Here is a 19,664-nt window from a genome sequence, read left to right as displayed (position 1 = left end):
TTTTCATTATTATTTTTTTTTTAAATGTTTAGTTTGAAATACTAAAAATCTAGAATATAACAATGATTGCAGCCATATGAGTATGTTCGGTTAGTTGGTCTGGATTCTTTGAAATGTGGTGGATGCTAAAGAGAAAGGGAGGTAATAATAATAATAATAATTTAATTATGTTGTATTTTAAGAATATATTTTAAAAACATAACAATAGGAAAATTTTAAATTTTTTATGTATTCAATATATGAAAAATATAAAATAATAATAACAATTAATGATTTAACTATCTTGTATAAATTTAAAGAACGCAATAATAATGATAATGATGATAATGGGCATGCACGTTGGTGCAAAAGATAAGAGGGAGTTTCCAATTTGAAGTTACGTATCCAAATCCAACTTTTTTTATTTGTATCTAAGTATAACTATTTTCTAATAAAAGCTTTTTAGGTATAATTATTTTCCGTATATCTACTATAAGAATAATAACCAAAATATTCACGTATAGTATCTCAATCAATTTTCTCGAATATATAATAAAACTATGTCACTATTTTAAAATAACATACCAAATCAGTTTCTAAAAAAATTATTCAAAACATTTAATCTTTAATAAATTTTAATTACCAAATCAATTCTTAATTTTTTATTTTATTAAATATATTAATTTTCACGTCAAAATTTTGATAAAAAAATTAGACAAATAAATTCTTATCGTTTATTTAATAAAAAAAATATCAATCCTTAAAAATTTTAAAATTTTGAAGATTAGATTCTTATTATAGACTGATTTAAAGTTTAAACTACTCTCTTTCTTTATATACTAGTATTAAATTTGTGCGATATACGGACTTATATTTAAATTTGATATAATTGATAAAATAACATTTTATAATCATAAATTTTTTGATACTATCATCGTCATTATATAACAAGGTGAAAACTCAGGTGTAGTCGACTTTACGTGAAGTTGATAGTTGAGAACCGTTAGATGAAAATTTAGTCAAATAAGTCAAATCATCTAACGGTTCTTAGCTATCAACTTCACGTGAAGTCGACTGCACTTGAGTTTCTACCATATAACAAACATATTGAATATATTATTTTATATATAACAGTATAAAATCCAAAATATTCTTTAACCACACAAAAAGAGAAAAGGACAAATAGGTCCCTGACCTTTTGCCATGCGGACATTTTTGTCTTTGACCATTGAAAAATACTTTTAAGTCCCTGACCTTCACAAAATTTGGACGGATCAATCCCTGACGGAGGCATTTGGACGGATCAGTCCCTCACAGAGGCATTTGGACGGAGGGACTGATCCGTCCAAATTTTGTGAAGGTCAGGGACTTAAAAGTATTTTTTAATGGTCAGAGACGAAAATATCCGCGCGACAAAAGGTCAAGGATCTATTGGTCTTTTTCTCGCACAAAAAAAACCTGGAAAGTTACCCTCACTCCTTCCTTTGATCAAGAAACAAAGAAGGTTGAGTTTTATTTTTGTAAAAGTACAAATTTACCCTCGAGAAATTTCCCATATTGTAACAAAAAAAACGTTTCTTGTTTGGAATGAAGATTGTTTCTTGAGTTGGGGAAACCAGACAAGCCACAATTTTGTTGCGGCTCTCTCTTCAATCTCTCTCTCTCAGACTCGTTGGTAGAAAAACACACACAAAACACAACAACACACTACTACTCTACAAACTACAATATTCAACCTTAGATTTTCCGAGTGAGTTGAGTGATTCTGACTCACCAACATATATATAACAGCACACACACATCACTCTCTCTTTCTCTCTTTCTCACTCAGCACACTCTCACTCTCACTCACACTCACTAAGATTTTTTGCTTCCCTTTTTGAATCCTTGTTGATTTGGTTGGACAATCTCCTCTGACTCCAAACAAATCTCCAGATTTCACCTCCAATTACTCTTTCACTTTCAGGTATCAATTCTTTTAACCTTCTCATTCTCTTCCATTTTCCTTACACTTAGATCCTTCACATTCCCCCTTTTTTCCCTTCTTGGTACCCTTGATTTTTCCTTCTTTACTGCAATACTTCTACATGTGGAACATGCCCTTTTCCTGTTTCTTGGAAAATTTTGTTTTTTGGGTTGAGAAAGTGCCTCAGAGCTGCAAAACTCTTGTTAAAGTCTGAATTTTTATGGACACATTGCTTATGTAATACTGAACTCAGAGAAGCCTTTGGGATCACTAACTCAATCTTCTTCTAGATCGTGTTCTTTTGCTTTCTTCTTGCTCAAAATAATGATGTGTGCTTCGAATTTGTCTTATAGGGTTCAATGTGCTTGATTCCAGTGCTCTTTTATGAGTTATTATTAGTAGTTAATTTTTTCTTCAAAATTTTCGTTTTATTCAATTTTATAGTATTATGTGCTGGTTTTTCTGCTTGATTGATGGCGAAAATGGCAGTGGAAGCTTCTTTTCTCTATTTTTCCCCTTTATAATATATTTGTTTTTTATTTTTCAATTCTGGGGGTATCCATTATTCTACCCAAATTAAATGCCAAGTTAGAATTAAAAAATATTTTAGGGCTAAAGGGTTTACTTGTTCCATATAAATTTGGAATAAATGGATCCATGGTGTCTTGTTTCCGGGTTTACAGATTGGCAAAAGCTTGGAAAAATAGAAGCTTGACTTTTGTCTTTACATAGGGTTGTCATATTCAACATTTCAACTCTCTTGGATGCTGATGTTGTGTGATGTTGGTCTTTTCACATATTGTAGGATTTTGTGGGAAAAAGATGTACCACAACAATGTCATAGTAGACATAGCTCCGGACTTTAGGTTCCTTGGTGCTTATTTTAATTTATTTGTTGGTGCCTCAAAAAATTGTTCTACTAGTGGGATCTTTTCTGTATATTAAAAAACTTGTCTTAGTATTCCCACCTTCATTTTTTTTTTAAATAATCTAAATCTGGTGTAGTTTTCGATTGACGATGCATGTAAGTTTTGGGTTGGCTTCTGATAAATAAACACTGATGGAGTGGTGTGCTTACAGATGTGTATCAGTGCTCTATTTTGTAGGTGTGTACTGATTTATGAATCTATTGTGTATATTCTCATAAATAAAATGTATTATGTATATTCTTGGGTGTTTCCTATTCATTCTGTTGATGCATTGATCTTATGCTAATGCCATGGGGGAGCTTGGTATGTGAGTACATGTTTTGAAGGTGCTAGGAAGTTGAATAAAGCTAGGAAGTTGAATATCATATACTTTAGTTGGTCTTACTTAATTATACGCTGTTTCTCTGATGGAAAGCGCTTGTTTAATTTGCTTGCTTTTATGTGGGAGAATTGTTCATTCATGTTTTTTTGTTGCCTATGACATGTGGAATGCTATGCGTTCCCTTGAGTGATGTAATCATCCCTCGTGCATTATGCCGTGCTCCTATCATGATGTTTATGAACTTCATTTGTTTGTTGGCTTTTCTTTTATCAGTTTACATTGCCGTGTTTCGTAACCTTTCCATTATGAAGCATTAAAACTTGTTGCAAGCTGATGGTTTTGGTTGAATTATACTTAATCCTTCTTGCTATTAACATTATTTTATTGGTTGAACTTTCAGGATTTCGTTGACATATTGACTTGTCTTGTTCGGCACCAACTTCCAGTAACACTGTTGTGTGTGAGTTCTTGAGAGACCGTCTTCCAGATGGGCTCCAGAATTCCATCTCATCAGCTCAGCAATGGCCTCTATGTATCAGGCCGGCCGGAGCAGCCTAAAGAAAGGACTCCAACTATGACCTCAACGGCTATGCCATATACTGGTGGAGACATAAAAAAGTCAGGAGAATTGGGAAAAATGTTTGACATCCCGGTTGATGGCTCCAAATCTCGGAAATCTGGACCAATAACTGGTGCTCCTAGTCGGACGGGGTCATTTGGAGGAGCCAGTTCACATTCTGGACCAATCCAGCCCAATTCTGCTGCTCGGGCAGCCTATACTTCAGGTCCAATGACTTCTGGGGGCATGCCTGGTTCAACTTCGCTAAAGAAATCCAATTCTGGACCATTGAATAAGCATGGGGAACCTGTTAAAAAATCTTCAGGTCCTCAGTCAGGTGGAGTAACACCTATTGGGCGTCAAAATTCTGGACCTCTGACTCCTGTTCTTCCAACGACAGGTCTTATTACATCTGGGCCTATATCGTCTGGCCCTCTAAACTCTTCCGGGGCCCCTCGAAAAGTCTCTGGTCCTTTGGATGCGACAGGTTCCATGAAGATGCAAGGTTCTGCTGTAGTTAACAATCAAGCTGTGACGGTTCTCAGTCAAGGTGATGAGTATTCCTTCAGGAGGAACTTTCCAAAGGCGATGTTATGGTTATTAATTCTGCTTTTTGTGATGGGTTTCATTGCTGGCGGTTTTATTCTTGGAGCCGTAAGCAATGCAACCCTCCTTATTGTGGTTGTGGTTCTCTTTTGCTTAGTTATTGCATCTTTCACTTGGAACACTTTTTGGGGAAGAAGAGCTATTATGGGTTTCATCGCTCACTATCCGGACTCCGAGCTCAGAACTGCTAAAAATGGACAATTTGTGAAGGTTTCCGGGGTATGCTTTGCTTCTTTTCCTAGCTAGTCCTGGAAATTGTGTCTTCTTGTGTTGTGTGTATATATTCCTTTCTGATTTTGCTTTAAATAAATTATGCTTAACCTGATTTTCAAGTATTTTTAGCTTTTCTCCTATTCAAACAGTGGTTCTTAAAGATGTGAATGTTTAATAACAAGGATATTTGATTGTGAACCCAATTAATTTCTCAATCATTAGAAATTGCATGACGGCTGTGGCTATCATCATACTCCTAGGAAATAGCATTACTTGAACTAGTTATGTAATCTACTAACTTGTAAGATGTCGGTAAATATGCATATTAATAGTGAAACTTTATTATTTGTTTCAAGATGTTAGTAACTAATAGTTGAAAACTAGAGGACTGTATTATGTATGGAAAGCCTTTCATTCAGTCTTTTCACTTGTTCGAAACAATCCAATTCTTTTCATTGAATGAGTTTTGGATGATATTTAGATGAGAGCATTTTGTTTTATGTTCCATGTTAGGGTGCTTTGATGAATTTCGTGTGTCAATATGACAACATAACTATTCTACTTCACCCATGCCTCATTTTTCCCAAAGTAGTATATGTTTTCCTTGTTCGCTTCATCCATTTATGTGAATGTGCATTGATTAGTTTTTCTTGTTCATATATTTTCTATTATAATATGCTTGAAGCGATAGTAATCAAATACATTTGGCTATGAAACATGAAGGTTGTTACTTGCGGCAATGTGCCTCTTGAGTCATCCTTCCAGAAAGTCCCTAGATGTGTATATACCTCGACAAGTTTGTATGAGTATCGAGGATGGGATTCAAAAGCTGCCAATCCTACACACCGCCGGTTTACCTGGGGCCTTAGATTGCTTGAAGTGAGTTACTAAAAAAATATCATTTGGGTTAGTTATGATGGGATTTAAATACTTTGTTGGCTTACACAATTTTTGTCCTTTTCAGGCCTTAATCGGCATGGCATCAAATCCATATTTCTCCTTGTGATATAAAATATATTTTTTAATTATTGTTTTTAAATTATTGAGATTATCATGCTTCAGGATGAGTAAGGCATTGGTTTTTCAGTTGTGGTATTTTTCTCTCCCTTATTGAGTGATTCTAATAGCTTTGAAAGTTGAAACTGATATTGGTAAGATCATATTTACTGATCTGTTTATGGTATTCTGTTTTGACTATGTTTACTTGGTTGAAGTAACCAAGACATTGTTAATTGAGAAGTTCATGTTATAATATAGGGTTAACTTAAGCCACTTTTGTATCATTAATATCATGTGTTGAATCTAAAAGAGTCACACATTACTTTGTTTTCACCATTTTGACTGGAATATCTGTGTATGTCATGTGACATGTGATAGAGGCGTGTGGTTGACTTTTACATCTCGGATTTCCAATCTGGTTTAAGAGCACTGGTTAAGACGGGGCACGGAGCAAGGGTGACCCCTTACGTTGATGACTCGGTTCTCATCAATGTAAATCCAACCAAAGAAGAACTGTCTCCGGAGTTGCTCCGTTGGTTGGGAGAGCGAAATCTTTCAAGCGATGACCGGATCATGCGCCTGGAAGAAGGGTAAAAAACTTTTCTTTTGTGTTAAGACATGGTTGGTTGTACTTATTGAATCTAAGCTCAAAATATTTGTATTCAGATACATCAAAGAAGGAAGCACGGTAAGCGTGATGGGGGTTGTGCAGAGGAATGAGAATGTGCTTATGATTGTTCCTCCGCCGGAGCCGATAACTACCGGTTGCCAATGGGCCAGGTGCATCTTCCCGGCTAGCCTCGAGGGCATCGTTCTAAGATGTGAAGACACGTCGAAAACCGATGTCATACCAGTTTAACAGTTTGTGAATTGAGAAGGAAGTTACTGCAGAATCATCTAATTGGTGTTCTTAGAAGAAAAGTATTCTTTTACCCTCTATTATTAGTGGTGGTGGGATAAATATATATACACTCTTTTATAGATTATTATTGATTAAGATGACAAATTTGTGTGCTTTTATAATTCCATTTTATAGTTGTTGTATAGCTTTAAGGCTTTTTCTTCTAGGCTTTGTAAACTTTGGTTATGTTTGATGATGCATGTGAAAATTTAGTTTCTTACATGTATGTATGAGCATATTGTGATTATGCTAACTTGCTAAATATAATACAAGCTTTCAAGTGTTCCAGATTTTTTCTTTGTGCATTTGCATTGAGTTGTTGCAGTGTGTGGTGGATTAGAGTTACCGAATGAAAAAGTCTATGAAACCAATGCCTTTTTTAAGCCAACATTCTAATAAATTAGTCAATTTTATAACAAAATATTAAAACAAGAAAAAATTAAAATAATTAAAAAATTCAAAATTTAACAAAATAAAGTGAAAAACCCAAAACAACTCTTGACAATTATCTCGAAAGACAACGAAGTCATTGACAAAAAAAAAACCAACCTAGCCTCTGACAATTACCTCGAAATGACAACGAGGTCTCTGTGCAAAAAAAAAAGTCAATATTATTTTTTTTGATACAAAGACTAATCAGTTCCAGAAAAAAAGATCAGGGACCGGATTTGGTGTTTTTTTTTTCTTGGAGACCTCGTTATCCTTTTGAAGTAATTGTCAGGGACCGGATGAGGTATTCACTCAAATATAAAATATCTAAAATCATAAAAAAAAAAAAAATCTGTAAATAACTATGAAATCGCAATAAAGGTCCTGCGGATTAGCCATGCACGTAAATTGCTATCCCTCTCTAAGAAACTGCTGAAGAAGTGTAGCGATTTACAGAACCTCTGTGGCGATTTTTATAATTATATAAAAAATGTATTTGCGTATACAATTTTCAAAAATTATAATCCAGTAAATTTCATTCCCAATTAATTTATTATGATCATTTGCCCTAAAAATTAACTATAAAAAACATTTGACATAATACTTTTATTTTTAATATTTTATTTTCATCTACTTTTAAGTTTTAACTATACATGTATGTTGGCAGAAAGAGGTTTAAATATATAAAAGAATAAAATAATAAAAAAATTACGAAATTTTTAATCCTAATTATAGAGATTAATTTAAAAACAGTGTACTATTACATCTTTTATTTTAGAAGACTTTATTAATATTTTTTTATTAAAAAATAATCTATCCAAAATATAAATTTTGGTAAATTTATTTGTCACCGTCCAATGAATAAAGCAGTAGGATTTGGATCTTCTAAATTTTAAATTTCACTTTAAAGAGTAAAGTTTGATCTTTCACCTTTAAATAGTTTTTCTCTCATATTTTCTCTTGGTCCACTTATAAAACAAATGATGAGAGATCAAATTTTATTCTCTAAAGTAAATTCAAAATTTAGAGGATCCAATTCAAAAGCATTCCAAAGCAGTAAGATGAGATAGTATTGACAGATTGGAATCTATGTTGGAGATGAAAACCGCGTGCTGGTAAAATGGTTTATGCAAGAGAGTCTGAATCCCCAAAACAATCATAACAGATCTGAAATCTCGATGCGAATGGTTAGTTAGTTAGTTAGTTAGTTATGGTTCGGGCTTCGTCGGTGAAGGTTGGGTCGGCCAAGCTCGTTGTTATCTGCGTCGGCCTCTTAGGTTTCGCCCTCGTCGCCAACTTCCTTTGGCTCTCTTCTTCTGCTTCTTCTTCTTCCTCCTCCTCCCATTTCATTGTTCCCACCACCACCAACATTACTATAGCAAAGCACAACAATGATGCTGCTTCTTCTTTTGGAGGAGAAGGAAGAGTGCTGGCCGCGGCTTACGCCGATTTGCCAGCTCCTCAATTGAAGTGGCAGAAGATGGCTTCCGCTCCTGTTCCTCGTCTCGACGGCGCCGCTATTCAGATCAACGATCTTCTCTTCGTCTTCGCTGGCTACGGCACCATTGATCTTGTAAACATTCTTTCTTTCTTTCTTTTTTTTTTTTTTAATTGAATTCAACGAATGTGGCCTTGCTTTGTTTAGTTACTTTCTTTTTCAGTTGTAGTATTTACAGTTAGATTCACTTAACGGAATTTGATGAGCTGGCACTTTAGTTAGTTACTTGCAGTTGTTGGAGTTTGTTAGTTAGTTGGATGGAGCTTCATATTAGATAGGGAAAAACGAGGCTTTTTTAGGGTCCTGATTACATCATTCAGAGTTCAAGCATTGATGCACAAAGTTGCTTTAGCATTTTTATGATCAGGCTATAGTTGGCATTACTGATTTGTATGCCTAAATGTTTTGATTGTTCATACTTTTCAGGTACATTCACATGTTGATGTGTATAATTTTACCACGAATACTTGGGGAGAAAGTTTTGCCATGCCAAAAGAAATGGCACACTCACATTTGGGGATGGTGACGGATGGAAGATACATATATATTGTTACTGGACAGTATGGACCGCAGTGTAGAGGTCCTACGGCTCATACATTTGTGCTGGACACTAAAACAAGGAAATGGAGGGATATGCCTCCCTTGCCTGTCCCTAGGTATCTACCATGTGGAACTGTAACACTTTTATCATTTCTTGCTAGTCTTTCTTTTTAGCATGTTTCGAATTGTTGCGCAAAATTTAATATTCTAGATAATTTCTCTGATACTGTAGTCCTTTATGCATCCTCTGAGAAAGGTAGAGCCATTATATTTTGCACTTTATAGGTTTGCCATCGAGAAAGAAAATGCCGATGCTAAGTCCCTGAATCTTAAAGTGTCGTAAGTGTCATTCAGTACTCATGTTCATTGACATTATTATATACAGATATGCGCCAGCAACTCAACTTTGGAGGGGTAGACTGCATGTGATGGGTGGCAGTAAGGAAAATCGACATACACCTGGATTAGAACATTGGAGTCTTGCTGTGAAGGATGGAAAACCGTTAGAAAAAGAATGGAGAAGTGAGATACCCATTCCTCGTGGAGGCCCTCACAGGTTTGTGGACTGTCCAACATGCAAACTTTAGATGTTAAAAATGACAGGCATGTCATTTGAATCCAATGCACATATAACATCAGGGTTTACAGATATGAATTTTTCTTGTGTGAATGCAACTGTGTGCAGTTTATTAATTGTTAATATATATTCTTTTAGGTCTTGTGTTGTGGTTGATGACCGGCTTTATGTTATTGGTGGTCAAGAAGGTGATTTTATGGCCAAACCAGGGTCACCTATTTTTAAGTGCTCACGCAGGCTAGAGGTAAAGTTGTTTTTATTAGTGGATCTGATCATATTGTCATAACCACTACACATCGTTCTCCTTGACATGAATTCTATGAGGCAGATATTGAATTTATGTATTTTCGATTCTGGTTTTTATTTCTTAAATTTTTGTTCTTTTAAATACCTTGGCACTCTCTACCACTCACTGTTTATTGCCATTTCATGTCAGGTAGTCTATGGTGATGTTTACATGTTGGATGATGAGATGAAATGGAAAACGTTACCATCAATGCCAAAACCAAACTCGCATATTGAATTTGCTTGGGTGGTTGTAAACAACTCCATTGTCATTTCTGGAGGCACAACAGAGAAGCACCCTGTAACCAAGAAGATGGTTTTAAATGGAGAAGTATTCCAATTTAATTTGAATACTTTGGTACGGACTTCTCTTTTACAGAAACTTATGAATTTTTTTTCTATATTGATGCATACTTGTTCATATTCAATAACTTGCGTGTATCCTTTTACATTCTGATATCAAACTTCTCATTCATATGTCAACAAATACCCCATTGTTGTTTTACTCATATCAAAATTATCCGTGAATGGAGGGAATATGCATTCTACAATGAAGGCAAATAACAATACAATTCAATTACAAGTAGGAGCATCATATTTAGTTGTAACTGATTGTTTATTTCCATTGTTGTTGATTTTGCAGAAGTGGTCAGTGATTGGGAAATTGCCATTCCGAGTGAAAACCACTCTAGTTGGATTTTGGAATGGTTATTTGTACTTCACCTCAGGACAGAGAGATAAAGGACCTGATGATCCATCACCGAAGAAAGTCATTGGAGAGATGTATAGAACAAAATTAAAATTAAATGTGTGATCACTTGCTGGGGAAACCTTTAGTATCCTCTTACTGATCACAAATTGCAGCAGAAGCTGAGAGCCCCAAAATATTACACACATTCTTTGTCACTGGAATATTCATTGTTGTAATTCACCTAGAAAGTAACTGTAATTCATTCAACAATATAGTTTTTAAGAGTCCTATTTTTTTTTTTAATTCAGAATTTTTACCTTTTCGGCTTTTGTATACCTTTCACTTATGTAGTATAGTTTTGAGTTTAAAGACACCGAACATTCAAGTAAATATTACCGAGACACCTATTTAGGTGTCTAAGCTTCTTGTTGCCTTAACACCTAGTTTTACTTGAAAGTTGAAACCTTTACTTATAAGGGAAGTTATGGAGTATTACCTAACTAAAATCTCAGATTAGTGCATGATCTTATAAATCAATGTAATTTACACTTGAAATAAAGTTAATCATCATACATCTTTTTAAGTTTTTCTAATCTTTATTCACACCATTACTTCCTTAATTAGTAGTTACAATTCACAGAATACTTTTGACACTGGCTGAGCAACGGAGCTGCTATTTACAATCTCTGATACAATAACACCAGCAGTGTCATAAGATTATGGCATGTAACTGGTAGATACTACTGCACATAAGATTACACCATGTACACATTGCATCCCTAGCCCCTAAGTTGAAGCACAAGCTCCACAAGAAAGAGTTCTCTATCAAACCTGAGTCCAGAGGGTTCAGCAGGCTGAAGAAAACCATCCACCATTCCACCGAACACATACAGAAAACGCCCTGAATGATCTACGCAAGCACGGTGAAATGATCTACACATGGGTTCATACCCGCTCGACTTCCACCTTTTCCACATATTTTTGTCTTTAACTCTCTTAGATGATCTCATTGTGGATTGCTGCATACTTGTGCAAGGAATAGCACTTGTATCCAAAACCCAGAAATCATTTTTCCTGTGTCTGTATGAGTCTTCTCCTCCATAGATTAGCAACCTACCCCCCAAAACCATGGTAGCTGTGTGTCCAACTCGTGGAAGCGAAACACTATGTGGTATGCCCTGCAGATCATATAGTATTGGAACCCACTTTAGATATCCTTGGCATGTATCCAACATCCATACATCACCAAGAACCTCATAGCCTAGGCCTCTGCCACCAAACAGAATTGTCCTACTTTGTCCAATGCAAGTCAGTGTGTGGCCAGATCGAGGTGCAGGCGATGGTTGAGCTACAATCTGATGCCATGTGCCAAAGCAGCGGCTATCTGAGAACTCCAAGACCCATGTGTCACCCAACCGGAGGCCATGAAGGCCGATTCCACCATGGATTAGCATTCTCTTGTCATCTATACTACAAGCAGCATGAGCCCCTCTTGGTGGTGGAGCAACTGCTCCAACATCAAGCATCTTCCAGGAGAATGCAACACTATGGTTCTCATTGTATGTAACTTGCCCCACCCATGTATCATTTTGCCGGTTGCCAAGGTCATTGATTCCTCCAAAGAGAACAAGGAAATCACCCATTTCCACACATGTATGACCAAATCTCCCACTTGGACTTGTTGAATTCACTGCTTGCCATCTCAGCATACTCCGGAAATCGTTACCAATATATGCCACCCATGTGTCATCAAGATGTCGTCCTAAAAACCAATATAGCAAAGCAGACAACACAGATACCAAAAAGTTAGAAGTTAGTTAAATTTCTGCAGACATAGAAACTTTCTGTTATACAGAAAATCAGCATGATTGTGAGTATGCAGAAACCATATCCTAAACCGTTCATGACATAGTGAGAAGTGATTTTCTCATTTGTCCTATATATCTTATTATCCTCAAGAGAAGTCAGACATAGCAAATGAGTTAAGTGGGGCAGTTTAAGCTTCATGAGCTCTATGTTAAGTTCAAGTTGAAAGTCTCCTAGATTAGTTGACTTGCATGCTTACTAATCACAATCTAATATAATAGTGGAATATATACTATGGGTTTCTGATAATCAAGTCAAGCATGGCATTAATACAAGTAGGAATTCACTTCATTCTTTCATATAATCTTGATTACTCAATGACCTAAGCAACTATCATGTCCCTTCTACATATGGCATAATAGTAAGGCCATGTGATTCCAAATTCCTTTCAATATTTTCCTATTCTACTCACTTTCCCTTTCTTGTGGGGAAAGGACTTGTCTCTCTGTCTCAGAATAAAAGGGAACAACCAAAAAACACAAATATGATATGATACTTAGTATTGTTACTAATAACCATTTGTGTGAAACAAGGAGCCATGTCAATGTTTTTGATCAACATGCACATAATAAGTATAAGAACCAAGAAAAAGAACATTGAATTTGGACCTTATGAATAAGAATAGAATTACAGAAATACTAACCTCCCTCACATCCACCACCAAACAAAACTAAACAATTGGATACAAAGTTGAGAGAGTGAGAGGCTCTAGCACTTGGAAAATCCAATTGACCATGTTGTGGCTCAGAAAATCTATGGCAAGTAACAGAATCCATCTTGTAGACTTGCTTGTAGAGCCTCATCCATGAAAACTGATGGTGGTTGTTATGATGATTATTGTTGTGAATGGAAGAGGAAGAAGAAGAAGAAGAATTAGAATTGATGAGTCCATCAACACATGAAGAACCTAAGTCCCTTTTGCAAAGATATTTCCAAAGGGTATCAGAGGAAGTTATAGCTCTGAGCCTCTTACAGGTCATGGAAAGTGAGAAAATTGCATCTATGGGGAGGAGGAGAAGAATAGTTAAGAGGTGGTCCTGTGCTATGTTGGTTATTGGTGATCCACTATAACTATGGTTTCCACTAGCACTGGCTTCTTCCATGGTAATAGAAGCTCTCTTACTTTGTTGTATGGATCTATGGTTATGACTCTTTGCAACAAACAAGCAAGTTAGTTTGGCTTGTGTTGGGAAGAAGCCAGAGAGACAAAAAATGAAGCCAGGGTTAGTTTGAAGTACTTGGCTTCTTCTTCATCTATGCTTAGATAAATAAAATTCCATTTCCCATGCTTATATTACCAAGAATTCAGCTAATTTGACTGAAGCTAATTAAAGTTACAACAAGTGAGTTTAGAAAGAAACAAAAACTATATGTTCAAAAATACACAAAAATTGATGATTTCACAGTATATCCACACACACACAATGTATACAAGTAACAGCTTTTTTCATATAAGTGGTGAAAATAAGTGTTTTTTGTTTGTTTGTATTGGATAAGAATAATAATAGTAATAATGTGACATGAGTTATTATGTGTTGAGGGGAAGAGAAGAGAAATGGTAAAAAAGGATGGGAAAGGAAAGAGATTGATATTGTGGACAGATAAGTGTGGTGCCCATTTTCTTTGTCTGCTTTTGTGAAATGATGAGACTAGAGCCCCTTGTTTCAACAAGCTTTAGCTTGTGTTTTCTACCATTTTCTGCCTATTTGCCATGTCACATTACTTGGACTAAGACAACATATATAATAGAATTCATCTTTAACACCCAAAAAGAATTACTTAGATAGAAAGAAAGAAAAAAAAAAAAAGATACAGAACACACTTGCAAGATCATAGTGTAATTGTCAATTTTATGAATAGGATTGGTTCATGTCAATTTTACTATATAGTCTCTAGTATTGTTGCAACTTGAGAGTAGAACTTAGTTAGAAGCTATCCATCAATAGCACTTAATGCACATTCCTTCTATTTATAGTTTTATACTCTCTATTCTATTATATCTATTTGAATCTTGTTAGAAATCTAAGAGAGAAAATAATTATAAAATAAATATTAACGTTTTTAATGATGCCAACTACTATTACAAATGAAGTTGTTTCTGTCATAAAAACATTCAAGAAAATTTTGGTTGGAAGTTTCAAGTCATTAGATGATGACATGGTGACATGGTATGCAGTGAACAACGGATTGATAATTGGAAATTAGGACATTAAACTACAAAATAATATGTAGCGTCTTTGAATTTGAGATAAGATTCTAGTTTGACAATTGACGCTCATGTCTCAACCAATAATGTTCATATTACTTTTTCAAATCTTTTAATTTTAGAAACCTTAAAACGAAATTTGGCAGAATCTGTAACTCAGATAAACATGAGATGATCAACTTCTAGAAGAAAATAAAACACTATATTCTTCATAAAATAACAAACCAAATGATATGTAACATCTTAGTAATAATAAAAAAGAAATAAATAGCATATTATTATTATTATTATTTCTAAAGTTCTGAGATGATTATGTTATTTCTAGTTTGACAATGGCATTATAACCCACATAGGGATCCCTCAAGTCTCATGATAATATTATAATACACTTTCCGGGGCAGAAATTAACAAGTCCAAAAAAGTCAAAGATTAGAAAACTCTAAGAGTTCCAAATCTTGTCTGGGGAAGAGGAGGATAATGTTAGGCATCTTCATGTTTTTCTTTTTTCTTTTCATTTCTGCAAATTGTACACTTTTCCTCTGTGTATCAATTTCCGAAGAGCTTCTTTGGCTTCTTCTAAGGTTTCTACACTCTGTCCTTCATCAAATGATATCCTTTGAATGTTGAACTGAACAGGAGATTGAAACTTGAAAGATTAGAGAGCAGCAGCTACAAATACTAATGGTAAAGAATTGTAAAAGAAAAAGCGAAAACAATCAAATTCGGTTTCTTGTTTTCACTAATTTCTTCGTAAAGTTCTAAAAACAGAAAACACAAAATGAATACGGAAAACAAATAGGGCCTTAGAAAACTAATATAACCGTTGTGTCGAAGAAGCTTACCTGGGCACCTTGACGGACCCTTATATCAGTCCCTTTGCTGTCTATAGATATGAGTGCGGCATCATCTACCTCGGCCTCATCATTGGATAGAAGCTTCTTTAGGGGCTTTGAGAAGATGGCATTGAGTTCCTATTGTTAGATATCAATGTCCGGTAAAGTTGTTATAGTGGGGCAAAATAGACAAACTATTTCGAAGAGCAGTAGAAAATGTTTTCAAAATCAGATTTTATATATCCTTTTATTCCATAAGTAAGGTTTCAGAAAGGTTTACCTTTAGATTCTGTTCACCACCATCAACTGCGATCTTATCGGGTTGAAGGGTCTCATATTCCTTTACATCCACCCAAGCAACAGTACCAAAGCCCCCAATGAAATATATGTCACTGCCATTTGCGAGGAACCAATTAAATCAATTCCCAATTCCACATTTATGCTATTGTATGCAAGTGCTATATATATTGGAAGATTTCAAAGGTAACAAAAAGACATCTTTCACCAGACATCCAAAATAAGAATGTTTTATAATTCAACCCAAAAACACAAACAAAACAAAAAACTCTCTGTCAAATATATATAAAAGCAAAGTCAGGTAGAATGCCCCGAAAAATATATGTCCGGAGATTTTGTTTGATACACTCAGCAATGGCTGCAACTGTATCAATTTGATAAAGAACTATAATCAGATAGCAGCAAACCTTATATTCTGCATCCTAAAATAGTAGAAGTTGCCCCATTGTTGAGAAGGCCCCTGTTGATGTTTCGCAATGTACTGCTTATGAGCCCATTCCTATTGGTGCAAAGAAAGACCATGAGCAAATAATCCTCAAATTGGAGTTAGCTATAACCATATTTACTAGTACAATTTTTTCTTTTGCCTTTTCATTGAAAAATGTTCACATTTTCTTCTCTATGTCATTCTGATTCAACAGAATTTTACATTTGGCTGTTGAGGGCCTAACACATTCCTCCTCTTTTCTCCGGGCTTGGACCCAGTTATGTAAAAAATCTGGAATAAGCTCAACAATTTCTTCTCCACAAAATCAAATTAATCAGTAAATAACCTGTTGATCTTCTGGAAGTGGATAAATATCCCCAAAGATGGTCACCCTTGCATTGGACAAGCCACTCCATCCAGGTATCTATAAAATTAAGTGTCAATAAAACTCATAGATGGAGAAAAACAGGAATCAGAAATATAAGATGCTCTTGGGAAATATTAAATTGCAAACCTGAACTACAAGCGTGCATCTTGGGTCAGCTAACAAATTCCTTGTGTGAATCGCAAGAGGTGAAAAAGAAAATATTGGGTCTGCAAAACCAGAATATAAAGCACGTTATATAGATAAACATTATGAACAAGCAAGTAAACCATAATAGTCCAAATAATCATCCTGATATATACCTACAAGATATGGCAAAGATCACCACGAGACAAACTTCAGAAATGAAACATTCTATTTAGCTTATGCAAAGGAGAAATCTTTAATAAGGGAAAGAATCTTGAGTTAGACTATGAATTTTTAATTTATTTCATCATATTTTAAACATGCTTATGAAGTACTACAGGCAACCATCAACTAGATTGGAGTCTTATGCATTTCATGCTCCAACTAAAGCAGGAACATTGAACTCACTCACCACAAGGCCTAAGCTATCCCAATCTTCTCCAAGAGAGGATAAAAAATATATTGGAACCATTTATAATATCACATGCCCAGTTTACAATTATTTAACTTTCTTAACAAACATGTTCCCTTGCAGTAGAACTCCAAACCTTAATCCACTATCAACCTTATTTGTACCATCATGAACAACCAAGCATTGTAATCGACATGCGAAAAAATATTCATGAGTGAGTGTCAAATAACTAATGTAAAAAACTGTTGACTTACGGCCCATCGAATCTGGTGCAAAGTCAACCAAGGAACCAAATGGATATCCTTCTCGTCGGTGGTGCATTCGTGACATTACAGTGCACAAATGAGCAAATCTGGCCTTGAATCACAGAAGGAAAAGGTAATTGAAAAGTATAAAGAGAAACTGTGAATAAAACTGATTCTAAAATTCAGCTCTAAGTAGAATATACAACAATAAAATATAGCATATAAGCTACCCCGGCAACATTAGTACCTCCTTACCTGCTCCATCAAATTGCGTACTGCCAAGGCCGGTCTAGGTAAACCATGAGCTGAGGTTGCACTCTGCACACCACCAGAAATTGGTGTCCTGAAAAGTCCGGCCCTGGAACCCCCACCAGATCCTGGAGTCATAGTTGTCCATTGCATGTCTGAATGTAATGGCTCATCCTTATCTTTGTCGATACTATAGGAATCGCTTAAATTTTCCTTCAGAACAAAAGGCCACCCAACTGAGTCTAATGTCGATGATAAAACACTATTCATTCAACTTCACATGAACAGTGAAGTAGAATAAAACACACATTCACACACAATAACACATCACAACCTAACAAGACTTGAGTGTAGGAATACATACAATTCAGCAAAACCACCCTTAAAATTGATAAGCTTAGCACTACATTGATTCACCGACACATAGTCATATTTGGATGCACGACGTAACAATTCAAACTCAACACACTAACACCAACATATAGGCAAATACATGAGATCATACATCAGCCAGAGCAATGGTAACACTATGCATTACTTCATTTACTTGATGAATGTGCAGGGCAATTTTGAGCAGCAGTATGAGCCAAAAATTCAGACAAAGCACCAGTTTCGCGAAACCAATAATGTTTGAATTTTTCAAACAACACGATTGGGAAATCAACCTATGTGGTGCTTTACTCCAAATCTTCGGACACAAAAGACAAAATTTTGAATTAGGAAATCGACAATAAACCATAGAACAAAAAGACTGGCCTAATTTTCTTATGACATGATTAAATACAGTGACAAACTGATAATAGTGTTAACCACTGAGAAACTATGTAGTATTTGAGTATGCATTATGCAACACCAGAAAACTATATAGAATAGCTTTGCACCTGAAAAAAAATCATAACATTGAATGTTAGAATATGAGAAAAGATTACCTGAGGGTCACAAAACGGCACCGTTTCGTTTGAAAGAAAGCCAATGTTGTTGTTGTTGTTGTTTAGTGCTTCTTCTTCATTGGGATCGGTGGGAAGATCACTGGGGAGAGCACAGAGACGAAGAAGCTGAAACTGTGAGTGATTGGTGAATTTGATTTTGAGGAATTGAGGTGGTGGATTGGTTATTGAACAAGAATGAGTGCGGGGAAGTGAATAAGAGTGTGGAGATAAGTTGAGATTCGTTTGGGTTTTGGGGATGAAACCGCAGCTCCACAATAGTGCTTCCATGGAACTGAAAAACCGCAAAAATCTAAAACTGAACTGAACTGAACCACGATTGTTATCAAAAAGAGTTCAACTTTACCTTCTGGATTGGCAGAAGATACAAAAAGAGGTTTTTGAAGGGTTTAATGAGTGTTCATTAGAACGATGTGAAGAGCAAAAAAAAAAAGGGTTTTTGATTGCAGAGAAGAATGGATGAGAATGATGGAATATAGAATACAGAATCAAATGTTGCAGAGAGAGAGAGAGAGAAAGAGAGAGAGGAATGAGGATTGGGATGGTGGAGACTGCTTTGTTCCGCCGTGGCCCCTGGATGAGGATGAAGAATCAGATTCCATTCAATTTCAATTTAATTGATTAATTAATTAATTATTAATTATTAATTATTAAGCTTAAAATAAGAAACAAATCAAAGAGGAAAAAAAAAAAGGGATCACAGTATATAGATCATTTTTATTTTATAATTTTTGAGAAAAGGACAAATATGTCCCTAACCTTTTGTCGCGCGGACATTTTCGTCTCTGACCATTGAAAAATACTTTTAAGTTCCTGACCTTCACAAAATTTGGACAAATCAGTCCCTCCGTCTAAATGCCTCCGTCAGGGACTGATCCGTCCAAATGCCTCCGTCAGGGACTGGTCCGTCCAAGTTTTGTGAAGGTCAAGGACTTAAAAGTATTTTTTAATGATCAGAGACAAAAATGTTCGCGGGACAAAAGGTCAGGGACCTATTTGTCCTTTTCTCATAATTTTTTTGTGTCATGTTTATCTCTATTTCCCTCTTTTGATTCATCGTGGTTTTGAATTTTAATTATTTTAAAGTATTTATTTTCTTCTTAAGAATATAAAAATTTTTAATTTTTGTTATCATAAGTAAATAATTAAGATATAATAGCGAGTCAAATTTAATAAC

General features: G+C 35.2%; 4 protein-coding genes across 6 annotated transcripts; 2 read left to right on the top strand and 2 right to left on the bottom strand.

The window, feature by feature from the left end:
- Positions 1-1,538: 1,538 nt before the first annotated feature.
- Positions 1,539-6,765, top strand: LOC107618387 (protein SHOU4). 2 transcript variants are annotated; one of them, XM_016320439.3, is made up of 6 exons: positions 1,539-1,945; positions 3,597-4,305; positions 4,459-4,580; positions 5,298-5,453; positions 5,952-6,163; positions 6,240-6,765. In XM_016320439.3, the coding sequence occupies exons 2-6, from the start codon at positions 3,684-3,686 to the stop codon at positions 6,430-6,432; spliced, it is 1,305 nt and encodes a 434-aa protein (XP_016175925.1). In that variant the 5' UTR covers positions 1,539-1,945; positions 3,597-3,683; the 3' UTR covers positions 6,433-6,765. The 2 variants fall into 2 exon arrangements, with proteins under 2 accessions (XP_016175925.1, XP_016175924.1); XM_016320438.3 differs by having other exon boundaries at positions 1,560-1,945; positions 3,597-4,580.
- A 1,145-nt stretch (positions 6,766-7,910) lies between these two features.
- On the top strand, positions 7,911-10,931 carry LOC107618231 (Galactose oxidase/kelch repeat superfamily protein). The gene is made up of 6 exons (XM_016320238.3): positions 7,911-8,476; positions 8,828-9,057; positions 9,327-9,497; positions 9,657-9,762; positions 9,955-10,161; positions 10,447-10,931. The coding sequence occupies exons 1-6, from the start codon at positions 8,114-8,116 to the stop codon at positions 10,615-10,617; spliced, it is 1,248 nt and encodes a 415-aa protein (XP_016175724.1). The 5' UTR covers positions 7,911-8,113; the 3' UTR covers positions 10,618-10,931.
- An 87-nt stretch (positions 10,932-11,018) lies between these two features.
- LOC107614704 (Kelch repeat-containing F-box family protein) lies at positions 11,019-13,841 on the bottom strand. The gene is made up of 2 exons (XM_021112670.2): positions 13,004-13,841; positions 11,019-12,256 (listed from the first exon to the last, which is right to left on the bottom strand). The coding sequence occupies exons 1-2, from the start codon at positions 13,461-13,463 to the stop codon at positions 11,274-11,276; spliced, it is 1,443 nt and encodes a 480-aa protein (XP_020968329.2). The 5' UTR covers positions 13,464-13,841; the 3' UTR covers positions 11,019-11,273.
- Positions 13,842-14,816: 975 nt separating this feature from the next.
- On the bottom strand, positions 14,817-19,118 carry LOC107618648 (Pyridoxamine 5'-phosphate oxidase family protein). 2 transcript variants are annotated; one of them, XM_016320765.3, is made up of 10 exons: positions 18,834-19,118; positions 18,470-18,761; positions 17,547-17,753; positions 17,301-17,403; positions 16,638-16,717; positions 16,470-16,547; positions 16,104-16,195; positions 15,680-15,791; positions 15,409-15,537; positions 14,817-15,194 (listed from the first exon to the last, which is right to left on the bottom strand). In XM_016320765.3, exons 2-10 carry the CDS (start codon positions 18,755-18,757, stop codon positions 15,078-15,080), a joined length of 1,206 nt encoding a protein of 401 aa, XP_016176251.1. In that variant the 5' UTR covers positions 18,758-18,761; positions 18,834-19,118; the 3' UTR covers positions 14,817-15,077. The 2 variants fall into 2 exon arrangements, with proteins under 2 accessions (XP_016176251.1, XP_016176250.1); XM_016320764.3 differs by having other exon boundaries at positions 18,470-18,904.
- Positions 19,119-19,664: the final 546 nt, after the last annotated feature.

This window comes from Arachis ipaensis, chromosome B9 (genome assembly GCF_059453495.1).
Source record: "Arachis ipaensis isolate K30076 ecotype BB chromosome B9, ASM5945349v1, whole genome shotgun sequence".
NCBI lineage: Eukaryota > Viridiplantae > Streptophyta > Magnoliopsida > Fabales > Fabaceae > Arachis > Arachis ipaensis.
The sequence above is the reverse complement of the archived record's forward strand: the minus strand, read 5'-3'. Positions and strand labels throughout refer to the sequence as shown.

What these genes read in the sequence shown, in the direction of transcription:
- LOC107614704 (XM_021112670.2), bottom strand. Translation starts at nt 13,463, where the DNA reads ATGGAAGAAGCCAGTGCTAGTGGAAACCATAGTTATAGTGGATCACCA. An exon ending in TGGTGGTGGATGTGAGGGAG is followed by an intron (nt 12,257 to 13,003) that starts GTTAGTATTTCT and finishes ATTGGTTTTTAG; the next exon opens with GACGACATCTTGATGACACA.
- LOC107618231 (XM_016320238.3), top strand. Translation starts at nt 8,114, where the DNA reads ATGGTTCGGGCTTCGTCGGTGAAGGTTGGGTCGGCCAAGCTCGTTGTT. An exon ending in GCTACGGCACCATTGATCTT is followed by an intron (nt 8,477 to 8,827) that starts GTAAACATTCTT and finishes CATACTTTTCAG; the next exon opens with GTACATTCACATGTTGATGT. An exon ending in AATTTAATTTGAATACTTTG is followed by an intron (nt 10,162 to 10,446) that starts GTACGGACTTCT and finishes TTGATTTTGCAG; the next exon opens with AAGTGGTCAGTGATTGGGAA.
- LOC107618648 (XM_016320765.3), bottom strand. Translation starts at nt 18,757, where the DNA reads ATGGAAGCACTATTGTGGAGCTGCGGTTTCATCCCCAAAACCCAAACG. An exon ending in TGCCGTTTTGTGACCCTCAG is followed by an intron (nt 17,754 to 18,469) that starts GTAATCTTTTCT and finishes TTTGTTCTGAAG; the next exon opens with GAAAATTTAAGCGATTCCTA. An exon ending in TGCACCAGATTCGATGGGCC is followed by an intron (nt 16,718 to 17,300) that starts GTAAGTCAACAG and finishes CTGGTTTTGCAG; the next exon opens with ACCCAATATTTTCTTTTTCA.
- LOC107618387 (XM_016320438.3), top strand. Translation starts at nt 3,684, where the DNA reads ATGGGCTCCAGAATTCCATCTCATCAGCTCAGCAATGGCCTCTATGTA. An exon ending in GGGGCCTTAGATTGCTTGAA is followed by an intron (nt 5,454 to 5,951) that starts GTGAGTTACTAA and finishes GACATGTGATAG; the next exon opens with AGGCGTGTGGTTGACTTTTA. An exon ending in ATCATGCGCCTGGAAGAAGG is followed by an intron (nt 6,164 to 6,239) that starts GTAAAAAACTTT and finishes ATTTGTATTCAG; the next exon opens with ATACATCAAAGAAGGAAGCA.